Source organism: Bacillus rossius, chromosome 7 (assembly GCF_032445375.1).
Source record: "Bacillus rossius redtenbacheri isolate Brsri chromosome 7, Brsri_v3, whole genome shotgun sequence".
Taxonomy (NCBI): Eukaryota; Metazoa; Arthropoda; class Insecta; order Phasmatodea; family Bacillidae; genus Bacillus; species Bacillus rossius.
This window is the reverse complement of record NC_086335.1, coordinates 30391381-30417591: the sequence shown is the minus strand read 5'-3', so window position 1 is coordinate 30417591 and position 26211 is coordinate 30391381. Positions and strand designations below refer to the sequence as shown.

At 34.5% G+C, this 26211-nt stretch overlaps 1 protein-coding gene across 1 annotated transcript in view; it reads right to left on the bottom strand.

Annotated features, from left to right (window-relative positions):
* Window positions 1–20251: 20251 nt before the first annotated feature.
* Window positions 20252–26211, bottom strand: part of LOC134533780 (uncharacterized) — a 185343-nt gene continuing 179383 nt past the window's right edge. The window contains exon 4 of the mRNA XM_063371431.1: window positions 20252–21222. Within this exon, the coding sequence (XP_063227501.1) occupies window positions 20963–21222 (260 nt within the window). The 3' untranslated portion in view covers window positions 20252–20962. The remainder of the gene's footprint in view (window positions 21223–26211) is intronic.

Genomic DNA, 26211 nt, shown 5'->3' with positions numbered 1-26211 from the left:
TTTATTCGGTTGATTTCATTTAAAAATGTACAAATTTACAATTATATCTAATTTTACATTAATATTTAAGCTAAATTTACAAAAAAAAATGTTACCACTGTAAAAAAAACTCCAGGCATTCTTAGCGTATTAGGTTCCGAACAGACGATGGATTGCTAAAGCATGGCCAACACCCGAAAGTCTAGACACAAGTGTTTCAAATAGGTTTTTATATAAATTCATTTTTTAAAGAAAGGTTTATGGAAATCCAATTAAATAAGTATTTTTACGGTAAGGAACTTGTGTTAGAAGGAAAATAATTTATTAAGATGCATATTTTTGCGTAGTTAGCATTCAACGTCACGTTTTTATTTCTCGATTTTCGGTGTGGTTAATAAAATAAAAGATAATTTTAAAAAATCTGAATTATGTAATTAAAAATGTAATGTTATTTGCTGTTTTCGTTTCTCTTGGCAATATTTTTAATTTTTCTATAGGTTTGGATCATATTTTTTTTTGAGAAAAATTAAATTCCACATATAGGGTTGGAGAGCGAAATATTTTATATTTTATATTAAAATTCATTGAGTTAACTCTCCATCATTGCCGTTTTTATACAGCTATAACTTTAGTTTGTTCCATTTTTGCGCCAAAATAAAAGGTAAACTGCAAATATTATTGGTGATCATAAATAAACTATTGAACACAAATTGTTTTAAGTAAACGAAGTTGCTGTACAAAATTAGAGAAACGTTTTATTGTAATATAAATAAGCCGGATGACATGTATATCGTTCAATGTTCTTTGTTCTTATATAATACTCAGAACTTGGAAACACACATGTAAAATTAGCCTTCGCGCAATGATGGTTTCTCCATTAACACAACCTTACAGCTTCCGGACACATGGCTTTGTTATGAATTCCATGTTTTATTGCGTGTTTCCAGACAATAAGGGGAAAGTGTTATACAGCCTGGAAACTCGAAATTTCTTCCAATATTATTCCCTCGAATAACAATTTTAAAATACCGCAATTAGGTACCTTGTTACAAACACACAGAATATGTGCGCATATTTTAAAATTATAATTACAATTTGACAATTCACACGCAACGCCTATTCATACAAACATCACATTTATTGTATATAATTGCTGTGGTATGGACATAAATTGCCTTTATAATTTATTGAGCAAGTTCAATGCTAAACGTGATGGTATAAATGCAACAAGATCTGAAATTTCTGAATACATACATGTTGACATTTCACTAGATAATATTGACAAAAAAAAGAAACTTTTGTAGAGACTAAAGGGGATTTTCGAAGGTTTTACTGCACGTTTATAAAAAAAAAATTCTTAAATGTATTTTCGTGTGAAGCAAAAATAATAGAAGTTTTGAAGTTGACATTTTAGGAACCTATTACAGTGTAGCCAAAAACATTATCTCTTGGAATTCAAACTGTAATTATTTATCGTAATACAAATAAAAGTAATTTTTCATTTGACGAAAAAATTAAATTGTGCCAAATATAAGCAATGCATGCCTTCCGAGTTGAGAGTTAAAAAATACTTCTATCAGTACATAACTACAATCTTAAAATTTTGTTTGAAAATAATTAAAATCTATAAAACCAAGACAGTTTTTTGAAAATAAATAATACATTTCTTAAAAAGTTATGAGCGTTATGCAAGCACAATTTAATGAAGGTTTTTGATTGTAATACACAAATCAATTAAATCAAGCGCTAATAATCCTGAATCGAATACTAATTTACCACTTTAAGTGTCAGAGTATGTGAGCCAGTATAGACGTTAATTACAATGCTGTGAGTATCAGATTTTTGAAACCGTTCCACTTAAACTAAATTACTAAGAACTATATAGGCCTTTAAATATTAACCATTGCTTTTTATATTAAGAAACTTAAATACATTTGATTATTAAAATTTCTTGCTAAACATTTTTCAGTTTTCCATTATCTTTATATATATATATAAAAGTAAACAATAATTTTCTGGTGATATACAATAGAAACAACTTGTTTTAGTAAAAAGAAATCACTCTCTGAAGCAAAATTATTCTTTTTAATGAGTGAAATTAGTTTTTTTTTGAGAACATTTTGGCCGTTTTTGTAAAATTTATCAATATATGTATTAAAACTTATGTTTTATAGAACAAAATAGTTTTTGGTTAATCCTGAAACTTGTTTTGAATAATATAAAGTCTCAACATAAAAATAGTTTGTGTTCTTCAGGTGCAACCAGGATTGAAACCAAGTAGGTATCTTAAGATTAAAATTTAAATTATTTATCTGGCTTGGCTTAAGTAGTAACAAGAAAATACCAAATATATTTAGACTTGTATACTGTAGTCATAAAAATGCGGCGTATTTTAACACATTCAAATCAGAAAAAAATTTGAAATCAATAATTTCAACGAACTTTTAACCTCATATCAAAACGATAAAACATTATGTATATAATTTTTTACTTCAAACATTTTTCTCGCAAACTTTATCATCTCAATAAACATAATTTTTGTTATATTTTGATGCGTTGAGCATGCTGTTGGCCATATTTTAAACTTATTTAAAAAACGCTGCGAAAACAATATTTATTAATATTTTTGCAAGATGAGTACGTAAATATATTATTTAACAAAAAAATATTTAATGGAAACAATATTGTGCAAATACAGAAAATAAACAAGAGGGCACACAATGCCTGCTTTGTGTTTCATAAATTTTAGCATCGCTCTCATTCATAGTATATGAAATGTAATAAAAAATTCTTATTTTTTAAATATTTTCTAGATGTGAGTTTATTTTTCATTTATTACGTGACTTACATAAATGTATATAAGCGAAGTGAAGGCAAACCGTTTTAGCGATTTTTCACTAGCAGTAAAACCTTTACCTAAATGATATTGTTTCAAATAAAAGTTAATGGACTGCTGAAAAACTTAAGAAAAGTAATCTATGATGAATAATATTACTTACACGCTAATAATAAGGTTAAAAATTGTCAGACTCCTAAAATAGGGATTCATTTCTCACTATTGGTATATAAAGTTCCTTTGAATCTCATGAATACAAACCATTTCGCTTGATTTCCCTTTCCTTAAAACGTATTTATGTGGCGATTTAAACAACTAATTACTACCTTTGTGTAAAAACATCCAAATTTATTTACATGTCATTTAATACATGTAAAATATGGCAAAAATTTCAGCAGAGTTAAAGATTTTTGCCACAACATTTTAAAATTAACTCTTCTTTTAAGAAGCGACATTAAAATGAAATAAAATGAAAAATTCGCCGGAGAAAATGTTTTCAACGCAAACGAGTTATTTGACATGGTCAGTTTTTACAGAATATTTTAATACTTACATGGTTCAAATGTTGACATATTAACGTAGCTTAAACACATAAACAATTAAAATTATTTCATAAAATTTAATTAAGTTAGTAATATTTCAGTTTACAACTCACGTTTTTCCAAAGAACTCCTGACTGCCAATTATAAGTTCAAACCAGCCCTCTACCATGTTTTCTTTCCATTTTAGGTACTTGCTGCTAAAACCATTTTACATGTTTAATGATGCTGAGAAAATATAAATTAAATTCCAAACCCAAACAAACTTATAAGTGTTCAAAACTTTGTATGTAAAAATAAGATACTTTCCTACGCCATGCATGCAGATATGTTCATTACTTAAATATTACTTATTTTCTCTTTCTTGCGTATAATATACCTCCTGAAATTTATATTTTATTACTTTTTACAAACACTTGTTCCAATAATTTCATGTTTTAACATACTTAAAAAATGATTTTTTTGTGAGTTCATTACATTCCGTAAATATTTAATTCATGTGAAAATTTTTATTTTGGTTAGTATTTCATGTACTACAAATATTGTACATTTCTGATACATTTCATTTATTTGAATTAAACTTTTATCAAAACTATCTGAATATCTCAAATAAACAAAAAAATATATACCTTCATGTTCCATTTAAGTATTGAAATAATTACAGGTTTTGAATCAATTCCTAATTGTACTACAACTTCCTCTTCCATTTAACATACCTACAAGTATAATATCAAATTATTTTCAAATGTGTAATATTCAAATTACAAGAAACGGAAGAAAGCTCTAAATTTCTATTGGAATATTGACCTTAATTATTTTGCAAACTTCATGCGCCCCCAATTGGAGCTAAATAAATAATTAAAATCCCTGAATAGAGTTCTTTACAGAATACAACTTCCTAGTTTTCTTATCTGATAGCTTGGAAGCTGAAAATTTCAAGGTATCTTCGGTATTTTTGAATATAATTAGATTTTTTTTTGAGTATTTGGCAATGAAAGTAATTTTCAGATATTTGAATAACAATAAACTTGTTAGTATTTTACTTACATGTCGGCTAATATAATTTTCTATTAAAAAGCTTTCTTCAGAAAATTTTAGTAATCCTCACTATAAGAACTAAAAAATAATTGTAAAATTCCTCACTATTTAAATTTTTTACTGTATGTTGATACAAAAAAAACTTTCGTTGCAGATTTGCGTGTTATCAATGCGGCTAGTTCAACTATCATTCATGTGTAAAATAAATATATATTATTCAAAGATAGTGTTGTAACATGGACTCTAAAGATTTTAACAAAAGCTATTTCAGTTTTAAAAATTCGCAAAAAATGATGGCTTGAAAATAAATATTTTTACCTTAGTTCTTTATAATTTTGCAGAAAATATAAAGTAATACTAAAATATAATTAAATTTATTGAGTATGTAATAAAATCAAACAAGCTTCTAAATAAGACTTTTGTAATAAATGATTTTTATATATGTTATTATTCACACAAATATTTATAGTATATGCCTACTATCTTGAAAATGAGTTATTATTTATCATAAAAGACAACAAAAATCAAATTTGTAATACTGGTTTTTCTAGTGGTGCTGTTTGTGTGAGATAAATAAAAAAAGGAATGTTCTTGGATTTTTGGAGAGGTTCAGAAGGCACATTAAATTACTCCATTAAACTAAAAGATTGGGTATTATTTGCTAGACAGTATCAACACAACCATAAGATTGAAATACTTGATTTTGTCGATAACAATGTGCTTTCTTTTCAGAAAATGAAAACTAAAATATCCTTGAACAGGAATTTAGTGAACATAGTTTGTGATTCAATGAATTGCTAGCTAAGAAAATCCATCCAAAATTAATTTTGAACAAATATTTATTAAAAATGAGTTTATATTTCAAATGTTCCTAGTTGCATTAATCATACTTACACCAGAATAGTGTTTATACATCATAACATAACTTTCTTGCATAACAAATCTGCATGGTTTACTGTGTTTACAAAATAAGACAATTTTTTACATCTATTTGTTTTAGACCTAGATCAAATTTTTAAGCATTAATGAGAATAAAGTACTCTTTATCATTATATGCCTTAAAAATTTAACAATTTTTGTTACCGGTTGAGGGTTTTAGAAAACAGAAGTTCATATATAATTACTGAATTATGTTGATTGTATCCCACTTACATTTCAAGGTCGCTTCATTTCAGCAATGCAATCTCGTTGCTTTGTGTATCTTCTCTATAATACCATCAAGACCTTCTGTAAAGTTTAGATAGCTGCAAATTGAACTTTACAGATATACACTACTTTGTCCGATAAAAACAAAGTAAAGAAGTTCCGTAATGGATCACAAATTTAATATAGCAAATTGTGACTGCGGAGAGAAGATTATTGTTTTTATGTCTTAAATAAGCGAAAGGGGAAATGTCCGTTATTTTAACTTCTCACGAGGAAAGAATTCCTGTAAAAGTAAATGGGCGTGGTCAGCCAAGAAAGGAGGCGAAAAAAAAAAATTTGTAGCGGTGAGTTATCTTGGAAAGTAAATAGTAAGAATAATTAGGGCAGAAGGCCTTTAGCTAAATTGCTTCTTAATGCTCCGCGGGCCTTTGATACGTGCAAAGTGAAAGAAACGGGACCAGTACGCATCGCTAATGTCGGTGCCTTATTTGAATCGCTCCGCCTTGTTTTCGTGTGTCTCAGGATTTTAAGGAAAAGGGGGGAAAAAAGAGGAGGGGGGGGGGGGTAGCGGGCGAGTTTTTATTTTGGCCACGCCCAGCTCCTCCCTAAATGAAGAAGCGCCGCATTCATTTCCTTATCACTCGTCGCTTTCTCGACGACGCCATGTTTGAAACTCGACAGCTGCTTGGTGAAGGGGGTGGGGAGGAGGGGTAGGCGAAGCCACGGGTGTTCACCACAAGTACAGAACATTTTATTGTTTTTTTTTCTTTTCCAATAGACATTCATTCCCCCACCCCCCCTTTCCCCACGATCGATGACCGGTGCTTACGAACGATGCTGCGTGTTATATAGATAGATCCATACTCAATCATTCAAACGAATTTTTCGAGAAACGTTCTCTTATTCTTAAATATTTCAAATACATGTAACTTGAAGACAGTAAAAAAATTAAATAATGCACAAAATAGTCCTACAACAAAACTTATGGTTTTATAATAGTAACAGTAAATGTGGACGAATGACCAAAAAATAATACCTTATAGGACATGAAAATTTAAATTGCAGTTAATTACGTTATAGAGACAAAATTTTGTCATATTTACCTCAAACAATATTCTATTTGCCAAAAAAGTCAACATTTCAATCTCTTTCCTAAGAACAATAGGTAAGTTTAAAAAAAATACTGATACATGAATATAATATTATAACTAAATAGTGTTTTTTTATTAACAATTATTATTTTTGAAATTTATTTAGTTTATTATATATTACGTGTTGAAAACTATTGTTAATATTTCTTTTATTTGTCAAATATTATATAATTCAGCCCTTAATATTTTCCTCCCTAATTTTCTATTAGCTAACCTTTTAACAAGTTTTCCATTGAAAACACCAGTTTTGTTTTAAATCGTACATGAAGTCGTTCAACGATTTGCCAAAAAATGATTTTTACTCTAAAAATACCGTTGACTTTTTTCTATTACCTACTGTCAAAACCATTAATTTTAAACTAAAATCTCGTTCTATATACCTATATCATATAAATATGATTTATATGGGACTCTTATGTAAGACACGGCGTAAAAAATTTTTTCAAAATATTTTTGATAACTGGTTTAAAAATTTTTTCTGCAGGAAGAGTTTGTTGCACTTACAAAATTTAATGCTATTAAAATTTTAAGTTTTCAAAGAGAATGTGCACAGCATAGTTAGTTATGTGCAAAAAAATCTTGATTTTTTTTTGGAAAATAAATACGAACGAGTTTTCCAACGGATTTTGCTTGGTCATCAAACATGTTTTATTAAATAAGTATGTTACTGCGTTTCTTAGATAGGGAATAGCTCATATTATACAATTCTCATCTCATTTCAATTATGTTGACTTCCAAAATTTTCTTTTTGTTTTGAAACTTCTTGCGGAATAGTAATTATTAGTATTAAATAACATAATCTGCAGTTTTTCGACCAAAATTTGTGTGATACATTTTTAGAGCTTTTAGAATACCTTACCAGAAACGCCTAAAGAGTTTGATTATTAGAATATTCTTTTAAAAAATATTTAAGACTGAAAATCTATGTTTAAGTTTTTCTTTCGTATAAATACAATTGTTTGGAGAAAGAAAACACTTATAAATAGGCCTAGTCAGCTAAAATAAAATTATTGCTTACTATGATACAAAAAATTATGATTTTAGGATTGTAGTATTTTCTATCGAATTTTGGTCAAAGGCTTTTAAAGTGGATTATAATGTTATGTGCTTAATCATTGGACACTAATTACATTCTCTTTACATATAATTTAATTACACAAGAATGACTGAGCCAAAAACTGAAAGATATTAACAGAAACATTGAGTTGAATATGCCAAAGAATACCTTTATTTGCAAGCTGAATATGAACGACATTATTGATTATATTTTCTTATAATTACAATAAAATTTCCTACTAAAAAAATTGCACTATTAGATAGGAAGAAATTTATTATGGATAATTACTACTAAAATTAAAAATGCGAAAGTGTGAGTGTCTGTTCTTCTTTCACGCAGCAACGGAGCAACGGATCGACATGATTTTTTGGCATAGAGATAGTTTATGGGCCGGAGAGTGACATATAAAACCTATTTATATGAAATTACATCCCTAAGGGAGTGGAAAAAGGGTAAATTCAGTTGTATAATAGAAAATCATAGGAGGTAGGTCAAAGACACACAATGACTGAGTTTGTGTCATTACTCATGTCCACTACACAGTCACATAGTAAGGTCTGGCAACTTCCTATCTTTATCCTTGAAGAAACCGATCCGCTTAGTGAAGCTCGCGGATAACCGTTTAGTTTGGAACTTCGTCAATAGATGGCGTTGCCTTGAATTTGTAAGGCACTATCGTTTTGTGCGTCCGTCACATCTTGCCTAAGGGTTACCTGCCTTCCCACAAAATGAAGCTCAAGATTGGCGTTCTGGTTTTGCTGATGCGTGGCCTTAATGTACCAATATTGTGCAATTAATGAAACTTTAAAATCTAAATTTCCGTGTTTTTTTTTAAGTGCATGTCCTACATTCTTGAAACTCGGTAGTGATGTTCCTATTATTATGATGTGTTTAGCCCGGAAAACGCAGGGTACTTCAGCTAGAAAACTTATAAACTAGCGCGAAGGTGGCAAATAATGAAAACTAAAAAAATACTTAGTCAAAAAACCAATAAAAATCATTGAAATATTGTATCAACATAAAAATGGAAATCCGTGTGGTTAAATTAATGCACTCAACGTCAAAACAGAACTTTTAAATTTTATTTATTTAATTATTAAAATCATACGGTAGCAGATATGTGAAAACCTAAAAAAATTAACTATGTGAAAATAAATAAGTTAAATTGGATAGTAATATTAATTACTATGTGACTTACTGTGTCATTTTTAGAAACTTAGAAAATTAGTTTTATTATTTAGATACAGGCTATATTGGACACCATTATATGTTTGAATTGCATATTCAAAGCATCCCAATAAAAAAGAAACCAAACACAAAATACAAAAATATTATGATCAAATAGGATATGCAAACTGTATAAACGCTAAAATGATGTAGTGGCCAATAAACGAAACACGACTTGTTTGCGTACAAGTATGTAGAGTCTAGCTTGACATCAGCATATTAAGTAAATTACATGTTATCAATTAAATTTTTATTGCTGATTAATTTAAGAAAATTGTCGGGGCTGTGGGTAAACAAATATAATAAATGGTATTTTTACAGTTATATAGGAGTTATATAGGAGGCCGGTAAACTGGCTATTAAACGTTATTGGCTTAGGTGGTATTTTAAATAAAAACAAAAAAAAAGAATACTTTTTTCAGTCTAATCGATTTTTTTTTGTGTTAGAAAATTCTCATACTCACTCGCAAATTTAGGATATAACAAATCCCTGGCTTAGGCAAAATAAGAAGTGGTGACATTTCTGCCCATTTTGTGCAAGTGCTATTACTTGCCAAGATCCAGTCAAATTGTTGAATTTTCGGATTCATTTCTTGATAGGATAAAATTAAAAAATATCGTATATACCGTTAAGCAGCTTCCCCTATCTGCTCACTGTTCACCTGGACGACTCTGGGCCAATGAGAAACCCTCGACCAAAGAAGAATCGAATCAGAGGGGTCCAAGTCGAGACGGCTCACAAGTCAGCAGCTTTTGAACTGTTGTTATTTTCCCGCGTGTACAGAGCACTGTGTAGTCTATCCTGAAGGTATTATCTAAATCGCGAATTTTTCCAGTCCCTGCCTCTAGGACGGACTCTTAGTCCTGTATGTACTCGGGAAAATGGCACCTGCTCATTGGCTTACGAGTCCTGGTGTCTGGGTTGCTTGTGATTCGATACCTACGTCTCACGTTGAGGGTTTTTCATTGGCTCAGATTCCTTATAACTAGCTGTGGTTCAATAACTGAAGCAGGAAAATGGTAAACCTTTTTGTCTTTTAGCCTAGTGACCAATGCATCCGCGATTTTATCCGTTCTCCACCTAGTGGCCAATGAAACCGCGAATTTTTTTTTCAGTACCTATAATTTACAGGAAGCTGAAAATAAAAAAAACCTCGCATGGCAACCACGGTTGACAGTTAATGGAAAAGTACTTAGTTTGGCACGGTGCAGATCTCACGAAGGTGTCTTTTGGAGAAGGGAAAACCCTTTCCAATGGCTTTTGCGGTTCGCCCTTGGACTTCGCAGCTCGAATGATTCACGCTTGCGTCCAAGTGAAAGCACGTCATGAACACACACTCTTATACAGAGGCATACCAACTCATGAACACTTTCTCACACACAGACGTACCAACACAAGAAAGCGTTTTATCTGACAACTCCTACGCCTTGCCTACCCCTCCACAAATAAAATCACAGATGCGAATGTAGCTTGTTTTACACATATAATTTATTTTTGTATTATTACAAAAGATTCCTTAGGAAACATAGAGCCAATAAATAGTTATAATACTACAAGAAAAGTATTGGAAAAATGTAGAACCCATTGCAGTGGTATTTTTTGAATACCTTTTGTAAAACAATACTGAATATTTCTTTTCTCGCTTACAAAATTTGGCACATAATTTTTAATTTTCATTAATAATCCTATAAGAATTATTATTTTAACAATAGAAATTGTATTCGGAAATTCAACAACTAGACTTTATTTATTTTTATTACGCTTATTAATGTGCGTAGTTAATACTGGAAATCTATTCGGGGAACGGTTTACAAATAACCTTAACTAATGTTAAGTACTCGGACAAAACAAAGCATGAATGTCCAAGCTAAAATCCAAACCCAATGTTACAGAATTTTTTTTTATTTCTCTTATTCAAATGTACAAATTAAAAGTATAATTAATATGACGAGATTTGTTCACTTCCATTTACAAAAAAAAATATTACAGCGCATACACTTAAATCAGCCAATGAGGAAACATATCCTGCAATAGAGAACGCATGTGGGTCACTCTGTAATAATTACGTCGTGTGAAAATAAATTACAGTGGATTGCGTATTATTTTGACGCAAATAATTTTTTTGCCGAAAACTATCAGATATAATTATAACCTGAAACGGCGATTCATGGCAAAAAATTTCTGCAAAATGACGCTCTTTAAAACTGTGTGACTCCTTACGATAATGTATAGTATAAATAATTTGTTAAAACAGGTGCACTTATTTCCGGGACAGTCGCGGATATTATATACTGCATCAGGGCCGGAAAAATTAGCGTTATTATTTGTCCAGAGGCTGGAATGCATGCTATTATGCAGTTTAACTTCGTTCTCATTGGACCACTGGTAGATTTTAACCTCTCCTCCCCCCTTCTCCAGAAGGAAAAGAAGCTAATAGCGATATAACAAATTTAAGAGAGCCAATAAAATGCAATACGACAAGAAGGTAATATGTGTTAGGAGCCAATGGGCAACAGACACCGAATTATTTGTGTACAGTTGTGTAGAGTTCATCCTGCACTGTAATTTGTTTTTGTAAATGGAACAGAAGTATTCATATAAAATAACAGCTATTTCTACATTTGAACATTTACCTAAATGAAAATTACTACATCACTACTATTCGCAGATATACTGGGTTCGGAATCTTACCTTGGAATTTATGCTGTGTGTTGTCCCAGTACCTTCAATAGTTAAAAGTTATTTGTAAAACATTTCCTGAATATCTTTCCGGTATAAACTACGCACATTAATAAGCATAATAAAACTAAAAAGTCTAATTATTGAATATTGGAGTGTCTTTTTCATAATTAAAAAAAAAACATATATATGCTTGAATAAATATCATTTAAAATATAAATTTTTATTTTAATATTCGTACCAAATACTAAGTTCTATTACGAAAAACGTACTTCATATGTACAAAAATAACCAATACATGTGTCGGAGAAAATACAATATTTTTCTTGAAGTATTACAAAAACTATTTCTTATATTTTTCTGTGTGGTAATGAAAATAACGAGAATTGTTCAGGTCTCTAGATAATACATTCTCTGAATTTCCGAATATCTAGCCCAATTCAAAACGAGCTTCTCTTTGAAAAGCATTAGAAAAATTCACATTTGACGCAAGTATTTTAATCTCTTATTACAGAAACAACAAGAGAATTTATTTTATTTTTTGATGTTTTGAGTTAAGCAGGAATTCAACTTCTGTACATGTAGGCGCACAGTTTGAAACTAAAGAAGCATCTGCCCGCCCATTATTTGGAGCTAGATAGTTATAAAGACCATCAGTTATTGCAAATACAACATAAGTAAAAAAGTAAAATGGTTTCTGCACAAAACAATTACTACAAAATTACCTGTTTCTACCATTACAACCGTCGAGATGGACAACCTATGAACACAAGAACTGAATGTTTTGGTGTTTCAATATGTTATGTTATTTTTGAGCCGGGAGTGTGATGATGTTGTTTACAATCGGTGTGATTTCGTTTATAGTATGTGTATAGACTGAAAGTGGATTCTGACACTGAAGTTATGCTTCGGCTTGATAATAAAAGAAAGTGAAGAAAGGAACAAAAAATTAATGTGTTTAAAACAAAAATGGCAATCATAAGAGTGGTATCACATTAGTGGTTTTAATATGTAATAAGTGTGTTTTATTATAGATGATCGTTAAAATTTGGATTTGACATTTGTAAAACAGACCAGAAATAGAGTAGTATAAAATACACTAAAGGAATTTTGAAATAGTGTAAACAAAATATATAATTTCAGTATTTATGCAACACACATAGCATTGAAGGTGAATGTCACGTGCGTTTAATTTAGGTAATTGTAAATAAATATGTTTGAAGTTTTTAGGGGAATCGTGTTTATTTCTGAAACAACACAGGTCAAAAAATGTATTAATTAATAAAGGCAACCTAAAATTGTGACTCTTTTCTGATAGAAGCAAAGTTAAATTTCAATTATGATCATGAATATTTACCAACTGTATAAAAATGTTCATGCAACAATTGCATAAGTACTCAAATTGTTTTGTACTTCTTTAAAAATTTGGGTTCAGTGACTTATGTTGTTTCTGAAATAATTTATTCATTTGAAGGAAAAGGCTGGATTTAAACTGATATAAGGGAAAAAAATAAGACCACAGAAAATTAACAGACAGGTTCTACTTGATAACGAACAAAGAAATAAAAACCTTGAATCAGAAAATAATGCGAATTCGGCCGGTCTCTGCCGATCAGTGCTAATATATGCTGGAGGCGCGAACAAAATATTTTTTAAGACTAACAAACAGTTAAATTACCATATGAGAAATCAGCTTTTTTTAATTAAACAAGATGGATAGGGATATTGTTTAGTCGTGAAAAAATTCATCTGGTGGATAAGCTTCAAAACGCTTTGTTTATGTTTGCAACATTTATAGTGCATGGCTCTTGGATAGGCCCATGAGAAAACAGTGATCACTTTACAGGATCCGTGATTCGTTGGACAGTAAATATGTCCTAACAAAATTATTTGTTTCAACGAAAACTGAACGATTAAGTCACAATGCTTTATAAACTATCTTGAAAAAAAATCGCGTCATATCATCCTTTCTAGTGACCGATAAAACCTGATAAGTTTCTTTTTTTCTGGTACCAGGCACATAATTATTTATGTGCCTCTTAGTTCGTTGGCTGCTGTAAAATTTTAGCTGTCGTCCAGAATACACCTTACTCAGTCATATGTATAGACAACCGAGTTCCGCTGAACAATTTGAACGTGTGATGGACTTCAAACATCTGTTACAATATTTGCAAAATGCATTTATTGATTGTTTGAGATCGATGACGAAAGCTCTGTTTGCTAGTGACTAGGCACTAGACCAATGGAAAAAATTACTTACGTTACTTTTGATGTCCGTGATAACTTTTCTATTAGCTAAATTTAGAGCATGATTTTTTGTGAAAATATTTCGAGACTAGCTGAGAGTTAAAACACTGAGTTTCGCAATTAGTCGAGTTTCTTACAATTAAATATCTACTGTCAGGACACGAATCACAGTCATTCAGTGTGGAAACAAACGCGTCCTGGTTTCGCAGACAATTAAACCAATAGCATCTCATACAGACGGCCGTCAATTACAAGGATGAAACCGTTAGCGCGGGCATACCATATTGCAGTGTAACGGTTGTTCAGATTTTTTTTCGTGAAAAATGCCTGACCCTAGCTATATTGTATTAAATATGTTGTCTACCAACCAAAAGAATGAAACGGAACAATTGTGTTTTGACAAATATTGTGATCTGTAACATTTTCGCGAAATACAGTCTCTAGTAGAGTTTTAACTGACTTGATTCTTGCAAGGCATGTAGAAAAAAAAACAATTTAGCCAATGTAAAGTTCAAGGAAATTCATAAACGTTTGTAGGATAGCCATTTCTCATTATGACGTGAATTTTGAAGGTTCCCATTGATCTAAATACCTACAGCCATTAAAATATAATGTAAAGTTTTACTTGGAAGTTTTATAACCAAAAATAATTATTGAAACAGGACCTACAAAATTACAGTGAGCTCTTGAAGACTTGGTTATCCGATTTAGTGCTCATAATTTATCCCGGAGTTTGGGAAGCGATTACAGCCAGGATCCAGAGGGGAGAGGGGAGGATATCGAGGGACTACAGCGCAGTTCTCCTGACCACCAACTTACATTTGATGAAACGAATTTATTTTCGGGGAAAAAGGGTTAAAATATTTTCTGAACCAAAGCCCTTCCTTCACGAATTCCTGTATCCGCAACTGGATGCGAAATCTTTTATTTTTTTCTTCCCGCATGAGCCTGACGTTTTCACGTAGTCTTTGAGAACCTCGACACTTTTTTTCTTCCTTTCTTTGCCATACGAGAATATTTATGCATCATATTTATTGTAAAAATAGGCGTGAATTAATACTTGGGTCCATTGTATCTTCATTATAGTTAATTAATGTTTAGCAAAAATATTTATACAAATACTACACATCACTATATCGTCTAATAAACTATCATACCCCGTAACTGTCTGAATGCAAATTTAACAGGCGAGAAAAAAAATTTTAAACTTCAGCCTTTACTACTAGTTGTAACGAATGGTCACTTTAAAATCTTTAGATTAACTTTTCACTCAGAATATTTACTATAATAATGTAAGATAAATCACTTAGGACTGCTTACTGTAATTAACCATTTATATATTTTAAGAGGTTTGTTAACATGGGAATTGTGTTTCACTGAAAAAAAATAAGTGAAATGGTTTTAATGCAAAATTTTAAAAATTGTACAATATTGAAGCTGAAAGTTTGTTAATTAATTCGACGATATATATATATATATATATATATATACTTTTGTAAAGTTGAGTAGTAACACACATCTACTACATTAAGGTTTATATTTAAGTTGCTTGCGCTTAAAAACTAAAACTAAACATAAAAACAGTAAAAACACTCTCATTTCACAGGTAATGATAATTTCTGTAATTCTTTACGAGTTTTATTTAGTTCCATGTTCGATCAAAATATTATAAAGTATTTCTTAAGGTGCATGGCATCATTGATTGTCAAATAATGTAATGAGGCTTTTGAAAAACTAAATAGTTTTTAAAATTTTTGTTGCTTAGTGCCTTCTAAACTATATAATGAAATATGGTTTTTAAATATAGAGCTTTTAAAACCACAAAATATCTTTACGTAAAAACACACAAATAAAATATTATTGTACATTGTTTCGTTGTTTAATTTAGTACTCGTCATGTATATCTATATATGATTGGTTAGTCATAAACATCAATGAAAAATTAGCTTATATTTAATAAATATCACAAAGTAAAAGTTTTTTAATTTTTTAAGCAAATCTCGTTTTGTAAGAATAGTATTTTCATCTATATATAAAAGACAATTTTAAAACCATCATAATTAGTTCGTATTTTATGCAAAGGAACGTAAATAGCTTTATATTATCAAGAAACGTAATTTTGCGATGAAAAATCGTGATAACATTTTTATATGGATTATTTAATTTACGTAAGTGGACTATTGACGTGTTTCGTGTTTTGGTTACTGTCAGTGCTTATAATCAAATAAAACAAAAATAATGAGATTTTTAGTAATAATTTGTTAGGCATAGTTTATTCATAAAAATTTATGATATTGCAGTATTACAAATATTAATTATACTGCCGTAAATTGACGACGAATTTTAATTGAGTTAAATAATTAAATATGCCTAATGGCTTTTTTCTAAATAATCAAAATAGTTTTTGCTCCGTGTATGTTAACAATTGTTGTCTACGTAGAAAAGAAGAAAAAAAAATGCATAAAACGACAAAATAAATTTAATGAAAACTATTCTTTAGGATTTTTTATGTTTACAAATCAAATAACGTTTAGAATTTTTCTAATCTGAAATAAGTTGAAATTTTTTTATTGGAATTATTTTTAATTTATACACGCAATAATACAATTTTAATCTTTTGTTTTTGGAAACAACAAATAAATTAAAGCAGAATAATTGCTCAAAGTTGAAGGAAACTCTAAATATTCTACGTTCTTATTAAGATATTTGTCTTGCATCTGGTCGTTGGTGACTAAGTTATTTGTGTCAAATTTTTGTATTTATTTGAAAGAATTATTTGTTAAAAGAGATGTAAATTGATAACAAATTCAATGCCATTTTAAATCTGAAAATTTTGTTGAAGAAAATTTAGTGGCCTCATTAAAAAAAAAAAAAAGGATTTTATTGTCAGTATTTACCAAAAATTAAGGAACCACAATCACTTGAATTAATACAATAATTCGCTGTACACCATTAATGTTTGTTACGGGTGTATATTTGATCTCTTAAATTAAAAAAAGTAGTAACAATATAATGGAAAATAATTCGAGGAGAGAAGTTTTCCGTACCCCTATAATTATTTATTAATATGTATATTTGTTTTTAGTATCTTAAGCTTTACGACATTTAAAAGAAAAACACCAAGTTACAAATTTCATTAGGGGATGAAACGATTTAAAGTGAAATATTTTACTTCCCCAACATCAATTAGTTTTTCTTTAAAATAAAATACGAAACATTTGTTTCATCTCAAGTATTTTCCAAAGTTTTAACAAAGAGCTAGGCACTTTAAAGTTTAATCAATCTAACGATTACAACTGATTAATATACATTTTTAATTTAATTCAAACTTTAATATGTAGGTATTAAAAAATTATATAAAATGGGAATGGAGAAAATGTGAGAAAATTATTTTTTACTGGTCCGACGCGACCCGAGGAACGAACGTGAACTAATATTCACCGACTAACGCAAAAAATTCGTAGAATGTGACTGCAAAAACGGAAAATGTAACAAAATAAAATTGCGCGTCTACCGACAGCTATTTTGCGCGTTTGACGCCGAAGCTCTAACAAAATTTTATTTTTACCTCAAATTTGTTTTGTTTTAATTTATTTAACAGGTAAACCTGGTTGATTTTGGTTACAAGTCAATCAAGATTTGTTGATTTTTTTGTAGATAATGAGCCTTATAACTAATGTCTATGTTTCTCGAGTATTCTCGATTAGATATTAGGTACCTACTGACACGGCCATTAGAATAATCATATATTCCGTTGGCTCATAATGAAATGAAATATATGAAAAGCAAGGCACTGTGAGGGATAGGCCCTACGCCGACGCACGCTCCAAGCATACCAACACGCCGACCAATCAACGGGCGCGCGGTCTTTTCGTCGCAATGCGTGCAACAGTAGGACTCGTTGAACACCGCGAAAACAAACCAAATTGTTTTTATCACGTATCGGTTGGAGTTTTTGGAGTCTCAATTGTTTTAATTTAAAAAAAAAAAACATTGAAAATATTTTTTAAGGCATCGAAACGTGCGCATAAATATTATTCTACCAATCATGCATACCGGAGTCTCAGATGTAGTTGTTCAATAACGGATTTTATGGTAGTTTTGCAGACACGTTCTTTGTAAAACATAAAACATAACGAACTTTTTAATTCCCAGAAGAGATTTTCCATTGATTTTTCAGTTAATTTCATTACGAAATGAATAAATTTTGCACATTCATTTTATTGAGCGTTCAAATAGTGGGAACTTGTGCGTTTAGTTGGTTTCTCCTTAAAAATTAAATTGCATTGCTTGAACATCTAACATCAAGATATAAGTATAAATTCCCCGGCAGACAGCCCTATTTCGAGACTAGGGCCGGGTTCTCGATAAAAAAAAATAAGCTAGTGCATAGCAGACCACGCCTATGACTGTGCACAGGACATGCGAACTCGGTTCACAATTGAAATCTTAATGTTGATTTCAGCCAATGAAATTTCGGGATGTATCCGACATCTGTGTGGAAGTGTCAGTAAGTAACTATATTTACTGCCAAATGATTATCACGTGACATCTGACCAGCAATTTCGTTAGCACAGTTTTTCGACATATATAAATAAATAAGGGAATTTTTTTTAGCAAACCATTCTAACCACGGACAATTTAAATTTTATTTGGGATATTTTTGCTAGTAACTTATAATTATTTGCATTGATAAATTTTTAAAAGAAGGAATTACACCTGATCGTTGTAATATCTCGACAGTGGTTTCCTACTCTAATCTCATCGGTTGTTGCGTCATGCGTCCGTAACAGAAAAAAAACGTATTCGTCTCCCTTCCATGCGCTTGACCGTCCTATGCGCTGTTTGTGAATCAGTGTGTTTGAAAAAAAAAAAAAAAAAAACATGGCGGTCTAAAACTTATGCTGCGCAGACCTACTGTTACTGTAATTGTTTGTTTTTAACTGTGCACCCAGCTTAAGGCGGGGCGAATTCACACGTGCGCGCTTCTGGCCGCGAGGGCTGGCGCAGGGATGTCCCACGGTTGCCATGGCGACGCGGCGGACGCGACTCGCACTCGTGGTCGCTCGCCGCCCCATCCCGCCCCCGGACCGAGGACTGGGGCCGACCCGCCCCCGGGAGGCGGCACGGCATGATGTCTCTTAGCCAGGCGGCGGTCCTTCTGCTTCTCCCAGCCGCCGGCCACGTGACCACCCTTCATGCTTTATTCACCCTCTCACCACCCCCCCCCCCTTCCTCTTTCTCGAAGGACTCGGGTAGTTCGCCAGGCGCAATCTGAATGCCATAATTTTTTTTTTTCAATCGTCACAAGAAGTTCTGAAGCCGCACACGGAATACGAATATTAAAAAAAAAAAAAAAAATCCGTTCATTCCATTGTCGCGTTTTAACACTCGACCTGGGATCACCCAAGTTACAACAGACAGCCAAGCGTCAGACAGAAGAGACGTCGCGTTAAGATAACCTCGGAGGATCGCCGGATTTTCGCCGTCTCCCTTCTGAATTCGCTCCTCCGTATTCCGGCCGCACACGTGGGTTTGTTTTGCTCGGCGCTCCGTGGCAGGAAGTAGTCCCTCTCACCCCCTTGCCCGGAGGACCTGTGTACATCCGCAGCTCTCGACGACGGGCGAGAAGGGGGTGGGAAAATGGGGGGTGTTCATCGAGAAGTACTCACCGGCTGGTGCGCCTCGCGCGGTGATCAGACGGCCGGCAGACCCTTGACCGCGGGAGAAGCTGCCTCCGCACTCGCAAGACGAGGCCGTGGGCGTGGCCTACGGGGAGCTACGAGACGTGGGACTCGTTGGCGCTCACTCCTGCCGGCTGGCTCGGGGACTGGTCGACTGGTGTCTTCCTCCGGCGCTGGGCCCCAAGACGCTCTTCCCGCCTCGATCACCGTTCCAATTGCTCCGCACTTGAAGGAGCCGCCGACCTCCCCCCACCGCCCGCCCCCCTCCACCGTCTTGGCGCGCCCCTCCCCTGCACCTGCCGGGCACCGCGGGGCCCTCCCCTCCACCGGCGCCACCCCTACTTCCCCTCTCCCGGCCGCGCGCGACAACAAACCTCTTTAGCTCACTTCTTCCCACCACCTTCCCGCCTTCTTCTTTTTTTTAATTTATGCTCGGGACTCCCTCCAACCTCCCGGCGAGGGGACAAATAATTACTGACGTTAAGAAAAATCCATAGCGATGGGGAGGTGGCGGCAAGGCAGGGCAGCGGGGAGAGATAAAAAGGTTCAGACAACGCATGCTCGTGTTGAGGTGGGTGGAAAAATGAAGTATAGCCCCTTCTCCTTAATTTACTTCAGAAATAAGATTACACAAGCTGAACATTCCTGCTTCTGCTCTCGCCTGCAATTTTTTTTTTTTTTCCCCGCTACGTGCAATCTTTTTGGTAGTTCTTGCGTGGAGTCGGAACGGCCGCGAGCCGAAGAAGTGAAGCGCACGGTCTTGCGATGCGCCGTTGTTTCTTTTTTTTTCTTTTCTTTCTTGACGACTCAGCCCCGGACGTTCACGGGGGTAAAGAACCTTACAGCTCTCGCTTCACCCTTTTTCTTCCTTCATTCCCCCCTTCTCCCTTAATTTAACAAATTACCTAACGGCACACGGAACAAGGGATATGTTTTTTTTTTCTTCCTCTCTATCTCTCTAAAAGTTTTTTTTCTATTCGCCCTTGCGTTCCCGAACCCACCCCGAAGGTGATCACGTGACTGCAAGTTTTTTCCCTTCTTTCTTTCTCTCCATATCTGCCTCTGAACCCTGCGGCGGAAGGGTGGTTGGTTTTAGTTGCGCGCTGGTGGATGGTATGAGAAGGGGCGGGGGTGGTGGGGTTCGTGCGTGTGTGTTGGAAGAGGGGATTTACACTGACTTGCACGCAAGAGCGCTGTCCTGGGGATAACACGTGTCTTGGCCGCACCCCCTTCGGCTCCCCGCCTTCGTCCGAAAACCACCCTCGGGTAAAAGGAGGAGAAGAAGGAAAGAAGAAGAAAAAAAAAACGCCTTCAGACCTTCAGCACTCTCGCTCTATCTTTCTCTTTCTCTCTCTGGGACGCACACGCACGAAAACCTTTAACCGCCGGGGCACGCAATTACAAAACGCGGAATGGATCTTCGGGGGAAGAGCTCGACCGTTCTTTCTTCTCCTCCACTCGAGCTGCCTTCTCTCTCTGGTCGCCTCGTCCGACGGCGACGCCGCGCGCTGTCCCGACCGACGCCCGCGGACGCCCGCCCAGAACTGGAGGCGGCCGGCGCCTGGATCCCGGCCGGCGGCGGCGGGAAGAAGAAAAAAAAAGTTGCTTCTTCAGGAGCCTCTCGCCACGCGAACGAAACTGCAGCAAAAAAAGAAAATTATTTTCATCCTTTTCTTTTCTTCCCAAAATCTTTTTCCAAGCAGTAAAAAAAAAATCTCCAGAACTGAAAGAATATTTTTTTTTTCGCAAGGATGAGGCGCGTGAAATAAAAAAAAAACATTGCAAACGATAATAATTTTTTTTTCACCAACCTCCCCACGAAAGAGAGAGAGAGAAGTTGATCCGATGATGGGGCAGGAGGGAGGTCGACGAGAATAAAGGAGGGCGTAAAAAAAAAAACCTGGCAAATTATGAACGAAAGCCAGCCCCGTCGTCCTTTTTAGCGCGCTCGCGGGCGAAAGTGATGGACTTCGAGACTCGCTTCTGCTTCCACGGCTTCGGCATTCCCGCGTTCCGTCCTTTCGCCTCCTCTGCTTGCCGAAATACATCCCCTACCTTTCCTGTATTTACACCCTCGCTTCCAGCAGCCGAGGTTCCGCCCAGTGTATTACGGCTGCATAAAAATGTCGGTGGGAGGCGTGTGAGAATAAGGGGGTGAAAAAGATGGGAGATTGAGAATAAAGAATATTTCAGAGGGGGTCGGGGTGCGGTAGGGGTGAAGCCGAAGGGAAGTTGGGGGGATGAACAGATTTTTCCTTTCGTCTTCGGCCGCCTTGTCATCGCCCGGGACATTTGTGTGACATTCACACCGCACACCCTTCTGCGAGTTCTGCCCCCTCCATTGGCGGGGTTCTTGACCGCACGAGCGGTCTTTCCCGGGATCAAGTAGTCGAACTGCTGCTCTGCGAAGGGTGCGCTGCCTTCACCTCCCCTATCCTGACCCCCCCTACACCCCCATAACTCGCTGGTACTCGGGCAAAAGTGACACCCGACGCTCCTCTTAGGCCCGTTCTGTAATTGCACTTTCCCTATCGCGACTGCTGCTTCCACAACGCACGGAAACGTAACAAACGGCAATCAATGAGACTAAATGTCCAGATTACGAAATATTAATTTACTTAAAAAGAAATACGTCAAGCTTCGAGATCATAGCTCGTGCAGAATTTACACGTAAAAAAAAAGACGATAAAGTAATAAAACACAACATTTTTTAACGTACTCAGAACAAAAAAAAAAAACATGGCTTCCACCGCAGCCAAGTTATCAGCTTCTGTTGGCCGCACGGAGCGACGTAAACGGAATAGCTCAGCATTGCATGGCTTATCCGTATACCGGTCCGTATCCGTCTGCGAGCTACTGTAGAAACTCTGTACCGTGAGATCTGTGTCGGTTTTACGTGATCCGTCACCGTTCACTTGTAATCGCAGAACGGGATTTAGGTCTGATTAATGAACTATCAAGAACGCGAGATGAAAAATGTCCAGCGACCACATTTTAGAGTACCCGTTTATTTAACTTTCAAGGCGCAGTAAACGCACGTATTGTTCGAATTCCAACTTTCTTGCGTCTTGGCTTGCGTTTACGACGGTCTTATTGGAAGAGAAGTGTTCCGAAAACTTTTAAAGACGCTGACGTTATATGCAATGTAGAGAACAATGTTCTTTTTACTATTTATATTTATTAAACTTCCATATAGTAAAACATATAACAAAAATTGATTTATTATTTTTTATTATATTACAATTTGGAGTTGTAGGTTACGTAATGGCTTGGACTTGCGTGCGTTGTAAATGACGGTGATTTTCTTGCGTTGGTTGCGCATTGCGTTTCTATCGTACTTGACAAACCCAGCTTTATTCCTCTTATCGCCCAAGACCTGTGCCAGCGCCTCCAAACGGCGTCGCCCGAAGTTGCCCGAAATTGCCCGAAGATGCTGTGCCTCTTCAGACATGGTTCGCTGCAAGGAAGAGCTCCAGTGACTATCCAAGAAATAACCTGTCCAAAGCTTAATTTTTGCACTTGGTAGTCCAACGTGCTATGTTTATAACATACCAAATTCTATTGCCGTAGAACTTGTGTGTCAGGCTGAAAACGTGTAGTTATAGTCCTAGATGATGTCGTCTTATGGTGACTATTAAAATTATTTCCATTAAAGTAACTGCAATAGCCAAACTGCAGTGTATTATTAGTTACGTACAATTGCTCACTGAAACTTTGCTTTTAATATTTATTTCAACTGCATAGAGACAAGGAACACGTTTCCAGATTACATAATTGTTAAACCTCTTTGGAACTTTGTATCTATTCATATTCCTTTAGTGTGATGTTTTGAATCTATTATCTTTGTGTTTCAACAGCTACCTATGTGTACATTGCTGCAAGTGAAATTTCAGTAATCTATATGTTTAATAGGTGATAATTTGCTAACTTTAATATTGAAAACATTTTAGCCTCCTGGTAAGATAAGCAATAGGAATGGTTGGAAATTAGTTTAGCGCAATGTTTAAATTGTATTTCAACTCTTGTAATTAGCGGGCATTATTTGAAAAATTATGTGATAGTGTACTGGGATGTAGGAATAATGATTAATGAATTGATTTTGTCTTGGCCAATTTTAAGACCTAAAGGGTATATTAGTCATACATTTAGTTTGAAGACTGATTTATTGTAAAGCCAAATTAGCCTTAAAGCAATACTGATAAGTTGGTGCGTCGAAATAAGTACTTGGAATTTATTTCCAGTGTAAAATCAGTGAGTGATTTTATATTAATGGTCATAGAAATGTTGCAGTTTTTCTTCTGGGTGATTTGAACATTTTCAACAACTGAAGCTGTAAAATTATTTTTGGCTGTACTGACATATCCCAATTTAATTATTGATTTTTATGGGATTGTTTCAAATTATCATTCCAGGGATTAAGATTTTGAGCTTGAACTTATGTCGACAACCAAGCCAACCATTATTAAAAAATAATCTGCATTAGTGAGATGCTAAAAACAATGGTTATATACTGGTATTAGGAAACCTCTGCTTTTGAGCCGACAGAGTATTAACTTTCGAAGACATTTTTTGGAACCCTGAGAAATGAAGTAATAAAATTAAGTGGCTGATTATAAATAATTTATAGTGAATGTGACTCGACACCACACTATACGCTAGATACAATACTGTTGGGCTATCCTATAACCCATATAACACACACTATAAGAAACACCTACTTACGTTTTATACCCATTTTCACGTTAAAACATATTACAAAATTTAATTTTAGAAATAAACCGATACATTAAAAAATATTTTGAAATTTTAGATTCAGGAATTATAAAAAGATTTATATTGTAATTATCCATAAACATTCATGTGCGAATATAAACAGAACTATGATAAATATATAACACATGCTGTGCGATATTATAGTAGGTAATGGTCATAAGTTTAAAACTCGAGTATTATTATCCTACCTTTTGGTAATGTAACGAAGACAATAGGCGAATGAGTGTAATGAATACTAATTAATATTATTAGTAATGGTAAAAAAACATACATAATACATTAGTATCAAAAGTTCCTCCAGACCATGGAGCATTGTAAAACGTAACTCTTTTAAACTAACGTGATATGATGGCACACTATTGCAAATGCCCATTAACTTATGCTTAATACATAGTATAGGGTTACAGTTCAATTTTGAATAAGATGTAAGAGAAAACAAACTTTATGATGCACGGTTAACATAATGGTATTGCAAAATGTATAAACTCCGAGCGACTAGTCTTGGTGTTAATGATGTAAGTAAAATAGTATTCAAATTTGTAGAACTCAATTAGCACATGATATTTTGAATAGTCTAAACAAATATGACAATCTATATATGCTATTTTATCATTTACTAAACTGTAACCTCAATATGAATAAATATATATTGTCCACGACTCTCATAGCAGAAATTATATCACCTTGAAGTTGATAAAATCTATGACCAGTTGAATTTTTTTTCCGTGTCTACGCAGAAATTCACTATCAAAACTTCCACTGGTTACAAATTAAATTCTGCCATCAAAAGAAATGCCAGAAAATTGCTGTCTCTACCAAGTTATCCACATATGGAATAAAATCTTTTTCCCTTGGGCATTATAAAACATATATTCTTTTAATATCACTTGATTCAACAACACACTATATCGTTTCAAACTTTATCATGCAAAATACCAAATCCTGCTATTTTTTTATATTCTCCATAAACAAAACTAAAACCAAATGGATAGCTGGAACCAGTTCATAGATACCTGGAATAATAACACCAATTTAACATGCAAACGCTCAAATACTTTGTCTCCTTACGGAACGCTGCTTCCAGCACAAATCAAAACATTAGTTCAATAATGTTTGTAATTGAGATGTTCAATAAGATGTCACCGAAACTTGGCAACCCCGTACTAGGCCACTCTGTGCTGGCATGTAACAGGACAGCGACACGCGTTGTCCTCCGCGAGACTCCACTTGTGGGACTCCGTATTGCTGCTCCGCGCTGGAACTCCACTCGCGAAGCACGCACAGACCCTGTCGTCGATGGGAGGCCTAGTACTCACTCATGTGTGCAGGAGACCATGTCTCTATGGGCGCCACCTTCCAGCCCATGTCCTGCCACGGACACATCCTCGACATGGCGGAGCGGACTACAAGTCCTTCCGGACAACCGATGCCTGGACTGGTGGGACGGCCGCTTCACTTTAGGCCTGCGTTCGACCTGCTCCAAGCTCTGGGCCTAACTGCTGGTGAAGGCCGGCCTGCTGTTACCTGCTGCTCACGCAGTAGATAACTCCGATGCGGGCAACTGAGACACTTCGCGTGTCTTATGTGATTATGTTTAATTATAATTTTAATGTAATTTTTTGAAGTAATGTTTTAATATTTATTTTTATATACGTCTTTACTAGTTTTAGTTAATATTTAATCAAGTACTGTGGTTTACCGTGCGGCCATTGACCCCCTGCTGAATGGACTTGTCCACCCATGAGAGAGGGGGAAATTAGCGGAGGGAGTTGGCTGACGTCACGGCAGTGTGACGTATGCGGCGAGCGAACTTTTTTGGACACTTGGCAGTCGGAGTCGAGAGAACCTTGCGGG